The sequence below is a fragment of the Phasianus colchicus genome, chromosome Z (assembly GCF_987193195.1).
Source record: "Phasianus colchicus chromosome Z, bPhaCol1.hap1.1, whole genome shotgun sequence".
In the NCBI taxonomy this organism is placed as follows: Eukaryota; Metazoa; Chordata; class Aves; order Galliformes; family Phasianidae; genus Phasianus; species Phasianus colchicus.
Genome location: NC_143476.1, coordinates 91,770,886 through 91,788,067, shown reverse-complemented (window position 1 = coordinate 91,788,067; position 17,182 = coordinate 91,770,886). Strand labels below are relative to the sequence as shown.

Here is a 17,182-nt window from a genome sequence, read left to right as displayed (position 1 = left end):
GTTGGATGGGGCCCTGGGCAGCCTGGGCTGGTATTGAATGTGGAGGTTGGTGGTCCTGCCTGCAGTGAGGAGATGGAGATTCGTGGTCCTTGAGATCCCTTCCAACCCGGGCCATTCTGTGATTCTGTGTGAGAACACAAGAATAGCTTTCAATCAGTGCATCTTCAATTCGCTTTAATGAAAGACATTCCAAAAATAAATGAACATAACGAAGTGCAAAACGATGCAGTAGGTCATTCTGAAACTTTCATGCGTTTCTGCATTTATTCTTGTTTTCTAACAGAATCAAATTTAAAGAAGAAAACCTTCCTGCTAAGCAGTTTCTGTTAAAGTATCAGGTTGTTTCCCCCCTTAAAAAAAAAAAAAAAAAAAGTCATTTGCCTTACAACCCACAAACTGATTTCTCTTTGCGTGCACGCAGATCCAGAAGAACCGTAAGAAGTACCTGGCAGAAGAGGAGCAGTGGCAGCGGAGGCAGAGTGCTTTCCGCAGGGGGGTGTCTGCCCGGCGCTCTGCCTACGCCTTCTCCCACCAGAGGGGATACGCCGACCTCATCGCCTCGGGGCGCAGCATCCGCAAGAAGAGAGCTCCGCTGGATGCAGTGCTGGGCAGCACCACAGGAGGCACAGGAGCTGATGAAACAAGCTGATTCACTGCAGTTCCGGAGAGGTTTCTTATCCAAATGACTGCACACACACACACACACACACTGAATATTAAACTCAGGATATTTTTTTTTAAACAGAGTGGCATAAGGATATCTGATTTTTGTGCTTTAGAACAACTTCAGTTTGCTGGAAGCGTGGAAAAGCCAACAACGTCCTCCAGAGCTCCTAATCCTTTTGCAGCAGTGTAATGTGAAACTGAATGATGGGTGTGCTGCAGTATGAAAAGGGCGATGTGGCGACACCTGGAATCGAAAACTTTCTTCCACGTTTTTAACATTATGTTGGTATAAAATTGCAGCTACATTTCATATTGACTCTGAAAACAAATGGCTAAGCAACAGTTGACTCTGCGTGCACCATTTTGTTACGTTTTATGGGGATAAAGACTCAGGGGTTGATCGCTCCTGAGAGAGACATGGACACTGTCGCCTGAGCTGTACACATCTGGTGACAAACCTGTAGTCAGTGTCAGACTGAGGTGTTCTGATGCTTGCAGGTGTTTCTGTTTGTTGTTATTCCTTCGGTGTCTAACTGCAGCTCGCTGCACGGCATGGAGCAGCTCTCCTTGCACCTTGTTGTACAAGAGCTGTGCCACGATGCCTTGCACAGCTCATTCCTTGAATTTGCCTGCAATGAAGAAATCCAAATCCATCATTACAGGTCTGTTTCTCACTTGCTGTCTTTCTGCTCAGCTGTGTAGATGTCTTGTTTCTCACGCTGTGTGTTTGTTAATGGATGGCTGTCCCAGGAGCACTGCCCTTAGCTGGCACTTTGCTCTTTTTGGTTTTAGGTACAGCTGTTACCATTACAACCTGAAAACGGCTGCTGTAGGAAAGGTATCACGTACCATTCTTGCAGTGTACAAAGTGTTTTGTGATCTCTGTGCTTGCAGGTGTGTTCCCTCGTGTGTATGAATGTGCAGCTGTTATCTACTGCTGCCTCCGGCTGAGGACGATTCCTCCAATGCTTTTATAATGAAAATCGTGGTACACAGTTATTGTCCAAAGGAATGTACATTTCAAACATGTGATGCAAATAAACGCAGTGAAGTTTTCAGCTTCTCTTCTATGAGGCATATGGGTATCAGCGGGTGAAGCTGGGGCAGTCTGCAGTGAGAGGGCATGCAGCCCAGGGGCAGGGCTCCTATTCCCATCTGCAGCAGCAGGAAATCTTAGCATTTAGCTCAAGAAAAAAATCAAAGCAGACGCTAAAACAAAGCAAAACATAAGTAATTTCTAAGTTTGATAATAACCTCTGAAGGTGTAAATAGTGCTGGGAAATAGACAGCTACTGGAAACACAAATGTGGCATTTTGTAGCTAGCTAAGCCAACAAAGGCAGCTGCTGGGCTTTCAGGGCTGTACTTTCTGATAAGGCATTTCTGTACAAGGCCTGTTGGAGTCGGAAGTTAATTACGAGCAGTAAGATCCATCCGTCGTTCCTGTGACATTGCAGTGGCTAAACACTTTGTTGTCACTACCATGTTACAGTTGTTCACTTTAAAAGGATTTCTAGAGATCTCTAGTCCAGTCCAGGGCTCAGAAGAGAACCAGAGCTCCAGTGTTTGGCGCATGGAATACACCCAAGAATGGCAATCCCACACCCTCTCTGTGTCTCTGTTATAATAGCTGAGTACCCTCAGGGTAAAATATTTCCCCTAGTATCTCATAGAATTTGCTTATTGTAACTCACGTCCCTTCCTGCTTGTCCTACTGCCAAGATTTATTCTGTGTTTATTATTTCTTATAGCTAAGTTGGATAAGTAAACATGAGTGTGTTACTGCTGCTATTCCAGCACAAATAAGTGGAAGGGTTCTTCTTCAGATGGAGTTATTTAGAATCAACTTTTTAAAGGTATTTTTGTGCAAAAGTACAAAAAATACAAATTTGAAGCCAAAATCACCTTTGTCTCCAGAACCTACAGATATTTTTTTTTAGGAAGCTGGCAGACGGTGGCTTTAGACCAGATATTAAGAAGAAATTCTTTGCTATGAGGATGGTGAGACACGGGAGCAGGTTGCCCAGCAAGGCTGTGAATGCCCCATCCATGGAAACACTGAAGGCCAGGCAGGATGGGGCTGTCAGCAGTCTGATCCACAGGGAGGTGTCCTTGCTTATAGCAGGGGGTTGGAAATAGGTGATCTTAATGGTTCCTTACAACCTAAACCATTCCCTTCCACGATTCTGATAGGCAGAAAACCCCAAGAAGAGAGTTAAACCTCCGGTTAGAACACGTGTGGCAACCCGCGTGCAAGAGAGTGGGCGGGGCTACGCGAGTGGGCGGGGCTACGCGAGGGGGCGGGGCTGACGCGAACGGCGGCGCTTTGGCGCAGAGCGACGGAAGCGAGGTGCGGCTATTTCCGGTCTGCGGCCATGGCGGGGGAGGTGATCGGCAGTACGGCGGCTCTGGCGCTGGGTGAGGCGGCGGGGCAGTCGGGGAGGTTGGGGCGGTCGGGCACTCAGCAGAAGATGTTGGGGGCAGCCTGGAGCCGGTGTCGCGGGGCTTCTCGGAGCTTCTCGGAGGATCGGCCCGCGGAGGCCTGTCCATGCCGGCCCCGAGCACGCGCTGCGATGGGGCGGCACGGCGCCCCTGGGCGCGGCCTGGTCTTGGCATGTGAAGAATTCGGCTCTTGGAAGGGAAAATTGTCACAGCTGCGCCAAATACGGTGACTTTGTGTGGGGCGCAGTGGAACCCTGCCGGCGGCTGCGTCATGGCAGAGTGTCACGCACGCAGCTCAGCTTTTTTCAGGTTAGAATTGTTCTGCGTTTAAGTAAGAAGAAAACAGACAAGAGTTGGGCAAATAACGCGTTTCTGTCCAACCCAGGACTTCAAACGCGGATTTTGGCAGTTCACGGGGAACAAAGAACAGAGCGTATGTCTGTGGATGACTATATGTGCTCAGTTATCTATCCCTATATCTACACACACATAGGTACAGCTGTAGCTGTGTGCATAAAAGCAGATGTATACAGGGGGCCTTGGTGTGCTGTGATCCCTGCAAACTGAAACCAAACCATGGAACCTTGGACACAAGGGTTCATTCTGCTCTGCCCTCGTGAGGCCCCATCTGCAGTACTGCATCCAGGTCTGGAGCCCTCAGTGCAAGAAAGACAGCTGTTGGAGAGGGTCCAGAGGCGAGCCACATTGATGATCAGGGGACTGGAGCACCTCCCCTACAAAGACAGGTTGAGGGAGCTGGGCTTGTTCAGCCTGGAGAAAAGAAGGCTGCGGGGTGACCTCATTGTGGCCTTTCAGTACCTAAAGGGAGCCTACAGACAGGAGGGGAATCAACTCTTTGAAAGGGTGGATAACTGCAGGACAAGGGGAAATGGTTTGAAGTTGAGGGAGGGAAGATATAGGTTGGATGTCAGGGGGAAGTTGTTTGCTGTGAGAGTGGTGAGGTGCTGGAACAGCTGCCCAGAGAGGCTGTGGATGCCCCGTCCATCCCTGGAGGTGTTCAAGGCCAGGTTGGATGGGGCCTGGGCAGCCTGGTCTCGTATTGAATGTGGAGGTTGGTGGCCCTGCATGTGGCAGGGGGTTGGAGATTCATGATCCTTGAGGTCCCTTCCAACTTGGGCCATTCTGTGATTCACACTGCAGCAGTAGGCACGTGGGCAGGGCTGTTGGCCGCACAGGTCTCACTCTCTGGTGTTTGCTGGCAGAGGGAGGGAGGTTTTTCTGTCTCTTTAGTGATGCAGTTGTTAGCTGTGCTTGAGCCAAATGCTGGCCTGAGCTGTCTGAGCTTTCTTAGCTTGTTCCTGCCTGCCTAGAAGTTAGTTAGTTGTAAGAAGGCAGCTCCATCAGACCTGGTGTGCATCCCTGGGTGTGTCTGTTTTTCACTTGTCCTTTACCATTGCTGATTTTTCGGTTTTTCCTTGAGTAACTGCCTGATATTTATGATGTGTTACAGAAGAGTTGTATGTTTCTGAACGAGAAGGCAACGATTCCTCTGGTGATGGAACGCAGAAGAAACCATTCAAAACTGTTTTAAAGGTAAGTGCAGCAAATACACTCTTTTATCTGAGCGGGGTGAGCATTTTCAGCTCTGACCAAGAGCTGCATTGTCTGCTTAGTCTCTCTAACAGAATTACTTTAGTTCACTTGCAGCACCACTGATTTTTTTTTATCCCTCACATTTTTAGGCTTTGATGACAGCAGGAAAGGAACCATTTCCTACTATTTATGTGGATTCACAGAAGGAAAATGAGGTACTGCAACGTTTGAACTTCCTAATATAAATTGTTTTAAAGTTTCTTTGCGTGAAGGGCCACAGTTGTAACCTTCTGTCTTCTGCTCTCTGCTTGGATTGATTTAGAGATGGGCCATTATTTCAAAGTCACAGATGAAAAATGTCAAAAAACTGTGGCATAGGGAGCAAATGAAGAATGAAGCAAAGGAGAAGAAAGAGGTAGGTTGCGAGTGGTGCCAAGTTGGAGGAAGTAGCTTGTTCAGGGAGTAGATTTAGTAGCTTGGGAACAGTGGTAATGGGAGGAGGGTTGAACAAGATGATCTTGTAGGTCCTTTCCAACCTTGTGATTCTGTGATTCAAGCATGCTGCCTTTCCTTTGCAAAAACAATAGATATCATTAGTGTTGTTTTCCCCGTGCCATAAGCATTAGTTTGTTCTTCACCTTTATAATTGCTGTATGTATGATATTTACGGCTTGTCCTTGTTTAGATGGGGGCAAGCAAATGGGTGAAACTGAGTGAGCTTTGAGTTACCACCATCTGTTGGGTTTAGGCTTTCTGGGAAAAACCAGAAATGCTGCTGTGCAATGTTTCTCATTCTGGCCTTGAATTAAGGGCAGGCCTGTGCACCAGCATTTTATGACATCAGTATTTGTAAGTGTACATTACAGTCCCTACTTACAAAGCTTGGTCACAATTGCTTAATATTTTCTTCTTCATCTCAACTAGGCAGAAGATCTACTGAGAAGAGAGAAGAACCTGGAGGAAGCCAAGAAAGTTGTTATCAAGAACGATCCCAGTCTTCCAGAACCAAAATGTGTGAGTAAGATTTGGGATGCTTGGTACATGGCTCTGTTTCAGCATGTTGTCTGTACAAAGGTTGGTTCTCTGCTCTGTAGTTCTGGCATCTGCTAGAGGCTGCTGTTGGCCTCCTAACATAATTTCATTTTTCTGGTTACTGATATATTCCGGTATGCAGACTTGGGTCTTCCCACCCAATGGGTATCTGAACTGTTTTGATTCATGCATCAGGCTATTTTGTGTCAGTATCTGCTGGCAGAGGCTGTATTTCTGTTTGGATTAGTTTTGCTTTTGCTGGTCATTGTAGTGGAGAGTGATGAAACACTGCTGATCAGAGGACATAATTTAAGTCACTGAGGCATGGAAAACAGTTCCTGTTTGCTGTTTGCAAAGTTCTGCTGCTTTTGGGGATTTGTTGCCTCAGCTACACATCTGGATATGCCTCTGTCAGGTCCATGTTTGGTGCCTTCTGCTTCTTTTCTATCTGTTCTCAACTATTAAATGTCTTCAGAAATTAATCCAGAGAGATATACTCACACTTCAGACTGCAGGAGAAGGTGTTTGAGGCACCCTTTCTAAATTTTCTGCTGATTTAATTGCATCTGTGATGGCAGTTACTATTTTGTGGAGGAAGATGTCACACACACATGTACTTAAAGTAACTGTGTAGAAAACTCCATCTAAGTAGTGAGCTGTGTTCCTCTATTTGATTGTTTCCATTCCTTGTTTTACAGGTAAAGATTGCTGCTCTGGAGGCTTACAGAGGCCAGAGAGTAAAGATTTTTGGCTGGATTCACAGATTACGTAGGCAAGGTAAGCCACAAGTTCTTGTAAGGTGCCAAACCTTTGCAGAGAGGTGGAACAAATTCAGTAGCCATCAGAGCTCACATTGAATAAAACAATGCTTACTCTTAAGTTTTCAGACTGTCATGTATGTGGCCTTGTTGGTATATCATACTGATCAGTCCAACGTTGACAAATTCTGCATATTGTATGAGGATGGAGACAATTCTTAGTCAAAAATTTTTGAGATATTGGATTTGGAGCTCTGTCCTACAACATTTCTTAAAAGACTTATTTTGTTTTTTAATCTAATCCTGCAGACTAACGAGTTAACTAGCACCTGCTCAGCATGATTAACAAAAGAGAATTTTCTTTAAAGCTAGGTAAAGCGGCATAAACTCTTTTAAAAGTATAACAAGTAAAACTTGCTTTCAGAATGATTGGTGGTCATTTGCAAGGTGGCATTTGCTGAGAAGTGACAGACTTGTGCAAAACTTTCTAGTACAAAGCCTGAAAACTGTAGGCTGCTTATGCAAAAAAAAAAAAAAAAAAAGTCCTTAAGGGTACGACAGAGCTGATACCATTACAGATGGTATTTTTTCACATTATCACTCAAGGACTTGACCAAGCAGATACACAGATACACACCTGGATATCTCAGATCTTTTCTAGAAAGTCAATCTTTGGGTCAGAGGCTGCTGCAGGGAAGTGGATAACCAGGGTGATATCACTTTATCACTTCAGGTGTAGCTTGGGCCTTTGTGTACAGCATTACAGTTAAACAGATGTGTGGTTCTCTCTAGACCATAAGATTATGGCAAGACAGCACAATCTGAGCCATGCTGAGCTTGGAGCATGTTTTTTTCTTGCTATTTCTATAACTGAGCTAATACTTCAGTGTTTTCTTGGAACATGTTCGTAGTTTTTCTTTAATAGAAAAATATAATGGTGGTCCTTCTGCAATAATCTGCGCAGCAGTGGGTAATGTTTTTTTGGACTTGGATCTTTTCATATGGATCAGTGAATACATCTGAGGTTTGTTTTTTTTTTCCCTCTTTTTAACCAGGAAAAAATTTGATGTTCATTGTTTTGAGAGATGGCACAGGTTTTCTTCAGTGTGTCCTTTCAGATGCATTGGTAAGTTACATTCATAGAATTGCAGAATCACAGAATGGCTCAGGTTGGAAGGGACCTCAAGGATCATGAAGCTCTAACTCCTTACTGCAGGCAGGGCCTGCACATTCAATACCAGACCAGGCTGCCCAGGACCCCATCCAACCTGGCCTTGAACACCTCCAGGGATGGACGGGGCATCCACAGCCTCTCTGGCAGCTGTTCCAGCACCTCACCACTCTCTCTGTGAAGAACTTCCCCCTGACATCCAACCTCAATCTTCCTTCCCTCAACTTCAAACCATTTCCCTTTGTCCTGCAGTTATCTACCCTTTCAAAGAGTTGACTCCCCTCCTGTTTATGATTGAATTCTGTTCTGTTATTAAATAATTGAAATTCTTCTAAGCCTACTGATTAAATTCTATCATTGTGAAGTGGTATGTCCTGAAACTAGAGAGTTTTTTTTGTTAGTGTGAGTTAGCTCTCTTGTCTGTGACTTCAATAGATCTTATGGGAAAACTGAAAATTAGGAATTAACTGTGTCTCTTTCTTTCTCTCTGTAGTGTCAGTGTTACAACGGGCTCCTTCTCTCTACAGAGAGCAGTGTTGCAGTGTATGGCACGCTGAACTGTGTTCCTGAAGGCAAGCAGGTAAGGGAGCTGGATGGGGCTCTGTTCTGGTTCTCCTCTTTAACATTTTCTCATTTTTCTGAGAGAAGGAAGAGCAAAGGTGGAAACGTTGAATGATTTCTGGATGAATTTGGTTCAGAAAAAAAAAAAAAACAACTTGCTAAAGCTGTTGCTGTGTTTGCCTTTCAGAAATTAGCACAGTCTCCTTTCCTTCATTGCATTTGCAACTATGATGTCTAAAATTAAATGCAGGCAAACAGGGATCAAATACATTTTTTAAACAGTTTTCGTGCATTTGATAATTTTAAGCTACTCATTTTTTTGTTACTGCTTGTGATGGTATATACCCTGAAAGCATCTTGGTTTTCGGTCTTGTCACTGCAGTGTAATGCTTTTAGTGCAGACATCCACCAGATTTATCAAAATCGTTGATCTTGAAATGAAAAAAGATGCCATTTTGTCAGGCAGAGGCCTGCAGCTACCCACACGGGGGAGCTGCTGAGAGCAGCGCTGAGCCCTGGCCCTGGGGTCTGCTTGCTGGATAGCAGCAAACAGCATAGGGGAAAGTGGCCAGCATGAAAACTGCTCTTTTCATGTTGTGGTGAAGTGCTGACTTAAAGCCATCTGGCCCATCATGGAAATCTGATGTGAGGTCAGGCTGCCAACTGTCTTGTCCACGTGTGTTTGTGAACATCTCCAAAGAAGGAGATTGCACAGTCAGCAAGGTCCATTCTCCAGGATTTCACCACCCTTTGTTACAGCCAATTGAAATCTCCTGTCCCACAACTTGAGACATTTGCCCCTTTCCTCTATAACCACTCATTAATTAGTTGAAGGTATTAAGAAGTTTTCCTTAGTCTAGCTTTCTGTTCTTCGAGATAAATAAACATAGCTGTCTGTGATGCATTACACTTAATGCATCTGGAAGCTTCTACTTATCTGTCAGTAGTACTCAATCCCATTCACGTTAAATCTGAGACTTGTGGTGGTTTCCACACAGCATTTGCAAGGGTGATATGATCAGATTACTAAACAGTCACTTTGATACCACTATGCTTAGAGGATTTTAGTATGTTTTGTTTAAACTGGATTGCTGTCTCTGCCACAGTGCCAGATGGAAGTAAAAAATGCACTTCTGAAAGTTCTGTTTCTCTTTCAAATTGTCAGGCTCCAGGAGGCCATGAGCTGAGCTGTGACTACTGGGAGCTTATTGGTCTGGCCCCAGCAGGAGGGGCTGACAATCTCCTCAATGAGGATTCAGAGGTTGATGTCCAGCTTAACAACAGACATATGATGATTCGAGGCGAGAATATGTCTAAAATCTTCAAGGTGCGCTCCATGGTGGTACAGGCCTTCAGGGATCATTTCTTTGCCAATGGATATTATGAAGTAAGTATATTTGCCCTTCTTGGCAAGTGATTGCTTTAAGCTCCTTACTTTAAGGCAATCTTTTTTCTGGAAAGCCTTTACAGACTTCCCCATTAACCTGAAATGGGGAGAAAAAGGTTGTTTCATAGGGAACCATGGTGTGATTGCTTTCATAGGTATAGATCTCAAAGATGTATGGACACTTCTGAGGTGTATAAATGTTACAACATGATTCACAAACGGCATGAATACCTCTTTCTGGGGTGCTGAAAAATATCAGAATGAAGTGCTTGTGTGCATACATACCAGACTTCTGTAGATGGTGTTCTGGAAGGGTGTGCCTTACATCACCGCTGTAATGCATTGTCATCATTATCCTTAATTATCCTTAATTCTTTGTTTTTTACAGGTCACACCACCAACATTAGTCCAGACACAGGTGGAAGGAGGTTCAACCCTATTCAAGCTGGATTATTTTGGCGAAGAAGCCTACTTAACACAGTCATCTCAGCTCTACCTGGAGACCTGCATTCCAGCACTAGGAGATGTTTTCTGTATTGCTCAGTCATACAGAGCTGAGCAATCCAGGACACGCAGACACTTGGCAGAGTATGGAGAATCTTGTACTTCTTTGTTATTTATGCATAAGTGAATTTCTAAATTGGGGGAGTAGCAGGTGGCTGGATGATAGAAGACAGCAGAATGCAAATGTGGAACAGCTGAACAAAAGTATATTTGGGGGTAACTCCTGCTATCAGTGAATGTTCAGCTGGTCATTGATATTCAGTAATTGAGGATTTGGTCAGCAGAGCTGATGCATTTGTAGGAAACTTTGTCTTTTTAGAATGCACAGTTCATACTGGTTGTTTGGGGTTTTTTTGTTTGGTTTCCTTCACAGAGTAGAAGTGGGAGAGCTGAAAAGGGGGACTAAAGTGGTTTTTGTGTATTTTCTTACAAGATTTTTTTTCATAGCTAAAAATCTGTTGTTTGTGTGTGGTTATGTAATATCATGACCTGATGTTTCAGATATACTCATATTGAAGCTGAATGCCCTTTTATAAGTTTTGAAGACTTGCTGAACCGTTTGGAGAACTTAGTTTGTGATGTAGTTGCCAGAGTCTTGACATCACCTGCAGCAGGCTTACTGCTTGACCTCAACCCGGTAAGCAAGCAGTGGTGTGGGAGCCATGAGTAACACAGTCTGGTCTTTGGCTTTCCTGGTCAGCCTGTTTACCTAGGGGAGACAGGGCATGGCAGTGGGCTCTGCTTACATAAAAGGAATTTAAAGTGACATCAAAGAGTGAAAATGCTGCAAGGCTGGCAATGACTCTTCCAGGAGCTGGAGACTGAGGGGGAAGAATTTACGTGGCTGATATTGTCCAGGAACCAGCAGTGTGCTGGCATTTATTGTGTACAGTACCAGTGGAATAAAAACCTCTATCCTAGAGCTCATAATAATGATCAGCTGGTACTCACTGATCATACACAAGTAAGCAGTGGAATTCTGCTGTTGTACATTTATTCTGGAAGGTGAAGCTTTGTAAAGGTGTCTTCATTTTGTTAGAGACCTTTGTCTCCTGCTGCCTTTGCAAGGAAAGTTGGTAGTCTCTTAAAGCCATCTTATCTCTTGTCACCAGCTTTCCTCTCAGAGCACATACGTTCTCATCCCTGACATTTTGACCTGTTTTCCTGATAAACATTGGGAGGTTCCATTTTAAATTTGATCACAGATGAGCAGGAGGTATAAAGAGTAACCCATCCTATGAAGTTCCCACAAGAGCAAATTCTGTATCAGTTCACTTTTGCGCAGGGAAGCAAAAGTGCTTTTTTGTGGCATTGGTTTTTGGAAGCCCTACAAACTGCACTGTTTGCAACATCAGTGTGTGTGATGAATGCAGACAGAAAGAAAACAGCTTTGAAAATGCTTCCTGCCCTCCCTCTCCTGCTGACTTTTTCAGCATCTGTTCTATGAGAGACGCTGGACTTGGAAGATGTTTTTGTTTTGTTTTAGTTTTTCAGTACTTCTAAGCTTCTAAGTAATAACTTTTTGATGCTTGACATAGAGTATTGTGTGTGCTCTGACTGAGGAAGTGGACTTGTTGATCAGCTAGAAAGATAAATCTTAGAATGCCACTCTTCTAAGTGTTGGGATCTCTACTCTTGTTTACAGAAATTCAAGCCCCCAAAACGTCCTTTCCGACGAATGAACTATGCTGAAGCAATTGAGTGGCTAAAAGAACATGATGTGACGAAGGATGATGGTAGTTACTATGAGTTTGGGGAAGTAAGTCTATCTGAGGCTCTTCAGAAATTGAAAACAAAATCCCTCAGCTGTACGCTGAAGGTGTATAAATCCCTTGGAGAACAGTGTTTGGACCATGATGCCCTTGTGTTTACTGTTTCCATGCGAATCTGTTGTGTTTTGCTTGGAATGATAAAGAGTAAAATTCTCATCCTGTTTATGATGAGTTTTGCTGTAAACCTTTGAGAGGCCTGGATTTTATATGGACTGTTTTGTTGCATTGCACTTGCACCGGGGAATGTAAATTTGGAGGGGGAGTTAGGGTTCCATGTAATGCCTTTGGTCCCTAGAATCAAAACGTGAGTTTTCCTTCCAAAGCCTGTGGATGTGATGCTAGGCACAGCATTGGGTGGCCCTGCAGGGGCAGGTGGGGTACGCCAGCCAGCCTGAGTTTTTTTTTTCTTAAGACCCATGGAAAACAGTTCCAGGGAGGAAAGAAATTAAGCTGTTCAGTGTTTGTTAGTTGTGCCCAATTTTCTATGTGGATTATTGGGTAGAGTTGAGTTTCATTGATCAGATTTACTTTTTTTTTTTTTTGAGATCTGTATGTTTTTTGTATATATATATATATACACACACACACACACAGTTTCTTGGCATTTTCTTAAAATATTTGTTTTAAAAATATATATACATCAGGATGAATGCTTCAATTTATGTGATCTCAAAATGTCTTTTTCCACTTCCTCCCTGATATGTTGTGGGTCTTGAGTGTTTTTGTTTTTAAATATTAATAGAGCCTTTTTTAACCTTAGGATATTCCTGAAGCTCCTGAGAGGTTCATGACAGACACCATCAATGAGCCAATCTTGCTGTGCCGATTTCCTGCAGAGATCAAGTCCTTCTACATGCAGCGCTGTCACGATGATCCCCGGCTTACAGAATCTGTAAGTTCATGTTTTACATAGTGTTACCTTTTAAATAAAGTGGGGATATCTACTTGAATGAATACTACAGGAAAACTTTGGTGAGTTCATACTAGAATTTGTTCTGAGCATCTCCTGGTGTGACTTTGTTGGTGCAACAGAAATAAATGAAACAACACTGAAGTGCTTAAATGTCAAGACATCACTGTGAGCTTATTTTTCGTTGCCCTCTGATTGGTGACTCCTTAGGGGTTGTATTGTCTGCAAACTAGCTGTCTGGCAGCCAGGAGGAGTGGTGGATGTTAGGAGAGCTACTGCTTTTGTGGTTTAGCAGTTCAGTGTCACCAAGAGTATAAAAGATTAAGTCGGGGAACATAGTGAGTTGATTCCTGCCATCAGTTAATTGAGTCTGGAAGAAATTGCCTCTCTTCTGCTTTGGAGACTTGAAATTGCATAGGAAAATGTGTTGTCTTTTAAGTTTGAGCCATCTTTCCTGCATGTTCTGAAGTTGTAACAGTATGGTCTCCTGTTGTATTTTGTAGGTTGATGTGTTGATGCCTAATGTTGGCGAAATTGTTGGAGGCTCTATGCGTATTTGGGACAGTGAGGAGCTACTGGAAGGCTACAAGAGAGAAGGCATTGATCCCACGCCGTATTACTGGTACACTGATCAGGTATGTAAAACAGGTTCAATGTGCTGCTTGTCATTTTCTTAAACATTTTTTAAGATGATGCGATCTAAATTGGAAAGATTTTTTTGTGGCCAGAAGCAGATAGTCACTTAACTAAGGCCAAAATGCAATGGATGATAATTTGCATTCTGTTAAAATTGCTTTTCTTTGCTGAAGTGGATGCTGCTCATGCCAGATTGCCTTCATTGAACTGTGCTTTGCAGGTACATTGCTTATGTAGTGTCTTCCATACCGTGCTACATTTCTGAAGCCCTTGTATTTGCATAAAGGTACACTGGTCTTTTCAGACTCAAATAGCTCTATCTCATTTAATGAAAGGAGAAAAGGGTGAGGTTGGAAAAATGTCATTACGACTTCCTCCTTCCATTTTCGTTTTCTAATCCTTACTTTGCCCCAGGAAATTCAGGAACTGAATGCTGAAGATATCTTGCCTGAAAAGAGCATCGTCTGTATTCCTCTTCATTCATGCAGAAGGTGGTGCTGGAAGGGTTTTTGCTTTAATGTTTTTGGTTTTTGCTTTGGTGGTATCACTGCAAAGTGGCATAACAAGCAAATGCTTCATCTCTGTGTTTTTCATTTCACAGAGAAAATATGGTACGTGTCCTCATGGTGGATATGGTTTGGGATTGGAGAGATTCCTGACCTGGATTCTGGATAGGCACCACATCCGAGATGTCTGTCTGTACCCTCGCTTTGTCCAGCGCTGCAAACCATAGCCGTCCTGGTGACAAACTCCTAAGAAATCAAGGAACTGATGTTTGGGAACGAATGATACGCTCTGCTTAACCTGTCTAAGAACAAGACTTTTGGCACCCTGTTGTTCATACATTCACTAAATTGGTGTGTGAAAAGTAAAATTAAAAAATTCTTTTTTTTTTTGAAGTAAAATGCTACTAATTAACTGGAAGAAGGCCTAGAAAAAAAAAATGTTAGGTGCATTTGTCAACAGAAAAACAAATCTTGGTAATCTGGCATTTAAAAAAACAAGATACACTTCTGCTTTTAATTTCTGTGCTTTATTTAAAAAAAAAACACACAGGGCATCTAGTTGTTTTTAGACTTCTCTTTTCTCTTGTCTTTTCTTATTGGAGAAACTGGGGATTCAAGCTTTTTAAATTCCTAATCCTGACCTCTGAGAATGATTTGAAGAAACATCTAAATAGGTCAATGAAGTGTTTAAAAAAAAAAAAAAAAAAAAAGGAGGATAATTAAGTGGTGCATTTGTTTTATTATCTTTACTGCTTTTAATGGAAATTCTGTTTGAGATTGTTCAGTTGCAAGGTATGTAGTACTGAGCACTAAATTCCACTGCAAGAGGCTTCTGTTTTTCCCAAATTATTTATTGGTTAGAAATTATAAGACTCGCTGTGAGGTGTGCTTTCCTACCTTTCCTGATTCCTGTGGATGGAGTGCTGCGGTGGGACCACACGCACCCAATGTGGGCTGAGTTACAGGAGGAGAGGACATGTTCTTGTATAACTGTCCGTGGACAGTGGAATATGTGCAGTGCCTTTGAAATCAAGGTTATTTCATCCATCAAACAGTAAGCTATTCAAACAAGAAACTGATAACTTTGAAATGTAATTGGATTTCAGCATTGTGCACTGTTACTGTCCTCTCCTGATCATTGTAATTCGAGCACTGCTTTCTCAGTTAGTTGATGCTAAGGGATGTTTTCAATGTAGAACAGTTCCGTGTTTCTTGCTAGCTCAGTTTACTCTTGTGCTACTGCATCTTAGCAGATTCTAGCTGTAACCAAGCTACCAAATAGAATTAATTAAATATTTAATGTGTTGAGTCATCTCTATGCTTTTTAGCCATAAATAATGTGAGTCCTTGTACTAGGGAAAAAAATCAGTAGGTGCATCATTGGCTAACTGCACCAAGACTTTATCCGGATTTGCCATTCATGTTGAGCTACGCAATATACATATTTTTGTAATAAAAGGCTTTTTTCTTCATCTTGCATGCTATTATATAATCTGGTTTAAATCAGCAACCAATAAATTATGGCAGCACAAGTTGGTGTGCAGGACAGCAGTTCTTGATCTGTAACATCTGCTTATTTCCATTTGCTTGGCCTTTACAGCTTAGTTGCTTAATATGTTTCTCCCCTGGTGTAGATAATATCTCCATGAGGAAGAACAGAATTAAACTTCCAAAATACAGAACCATAGAATGCTTAGAGCTGGGAGGGACTTTGAAGGCCGTCTAGTCCAACTCCCCCGCAATGTACAGGGATGCCACAGCTCCATCAGGTTGCCCAGAGCCTGATCCAGCCTGGCCTTGAAAGTCTTCAGGGATGGGGCATCTACCACATCCCTGAGCAACCTGTGCCAGTGCCTCACCGCCCTCATTGGAAGACTTCTTCTTTATACCTAATCTAAATCTCCCTTCTTTAAGCTTAAAGCCACTTCCCCTTGTTCTATCACCACAGACCCTGCTAAAGTCTGTCCCCTTCTTTCCTGCAGCTCCCCTTTAGATACTGCAGTCAGGTCACCTCACAGCCTTCTCCTCTCCATGCTGCACAGCCCCAGCTCTCAGCCCATCCTCAAAGGAGAGGTGTTCCATCCCTGGGGTCATCTTTGTGGCCCTCCACTGGACACACTCCAGCAGCTCCATGTCTCTCCCACAGCACATGTATGTTCTTTTTTTTTTTTTTTTTTGTAAGCTAAATAACTGTTAATTTAGATTGACGCCAGCAGTGCCACTGAAAGCAACATGGCCATTTGCAGAACTGCTGTGCTGGGGCTTCCTGGGGATCACAGTGGCCTTGTGGCCTGCAGGTTGCCTCTTTTGAGTGGAGGATTCAAAGGTGCAGGAGGAAATAAGCATGGATAACAACCAGGATGGTTCTTACCTGCATCTCTTGGAGTTCATACTCCTAACTGGTTTTCCCAGTCCTACTGTGGCTTAGAGACAGAAAAAGACAGCAGATTGTAAGAGCTGCTTCTCACACAGCGCCATGCTTCAGCTGTTCCTCACATTTGCCCTACTTCTCTCTCTATATATATATTTTTTTAATGTGTTTGTTGTCTGGATTTAGAACTGAAGGGATTATTTTAAATACCTACACAGGTGTAGCCAGTCATAAATTCCCTGTGATTTGAGGTACTGTTGCATAGGTGCTAATTATATAAAACAGAAGCAGAAGGGGACAGTGAACTAGTTTGACTGCAACAAGACAACAGAGATTTCTTGCTCCTAAAATGACTTAGGAAATGCATTGTCAGCAAGCTATGGGAAGAGTCCACCCTTACCCAGATGTTGACCATGGTATCAGATGTAATCCCTCCCTTTGGGCTTGTATTGTTTGTGGGGTTGGGATGTTGGGTTTTTTGTTTTTGTTGTTTAATTTTTGTTTTCACTGTTGGTGTTGTGTTTGTATTTACATCTCCTGCCACGCTGACATGCTTGGGATGCTGCTTAATTCAGAATATGTAGGAATTTATGAGCATATTAGTATTTTTTATTTAAAAAAAAAAACAAAAACAAAACAACAACAACAACAAAAAAAAAACTGTCCAAACACTTGCAGTGGTAAGGAGGGAAGAGAGAGGTTGGGAAAAGATACCTCTTGTTGGCATACTGCCATCCTCTCGGCCCGGAAGGGATGAGCTGCTTTGTCAAGGTTAAAAGCTCCGTGTCAGGGAGGAAGGCTGGAGGACTGGCAGGGAGCTCGTGGAAGAGGCAGATCAGATAAGGAGCTTAGAAGGGGACTGAGATGAAAAGCCGTGGAGTCAACTGTAAGAGACAGTGCTGCACAATTCATC

At 43.1% G+C, this 17,182-nt stretch overlaps 2 protein-coding genes across 3 annotated transcripts in view; both read left to right on the top strand.

Annotated features, from left to right (window-relative positions):
• The window catches only part of ATP8B1 (ATPase phospholipid transporting 8B1), a 33,718-nt gene extending 31,981 nt beyond the window's left edge, over positions 1-1,737 (top strand). For both annotated transcript variants that reach the window (XM_090131560.1, XM_031609218.2), the window contains exon 29: positions 422-1,737. In XM_090131560.1, coding sequence (XP_089987686.1) covers positions 422-649 — 228 coding nt within the window. In that variant the 3' untranslated portion in view covers positions 650-1,737. The remainder of the gene's footprint in view (positions 1-421) is intronic.
• A 1,220-nt stretch (positions 1,738-2,957) lies between these two features.
• NARS1 (asparaginyl-tRNA synthetase 1) lies at positions 2,958-15,449 on the top strand. The gene is made up of 15 exons (XM_031609215.2): positions 2,958-3,083; positions 4,579-4,661; positions 4,811-4,876; positions 4,984-5,076; positions 5,586-5,675; positions 6,392-6,470; positions 7,507-7,577; positions 8,116-8,202; positions 9,349-9,570; positions 9,959-10,158; positions 10,576-10,711; positions 11,720-11,833; positions 12,607-12,738; positions 13,260-13,391; positions 13,994-15,449. Exons 1-15 carry the CDS (start codon positions 3,041-3,043, stop codon positions 14,123-14,125), a joined length of 1,680 nt encoding a protein of 559 aa, XP_031465075.1. The 5' UTR covers positions 2,958-3,040; the 3' UTR covers positions 14,126-15,449.
• The last annotated feature ends 1,733 nt before the right edge of the window (positions 15,450-17,182 follow it).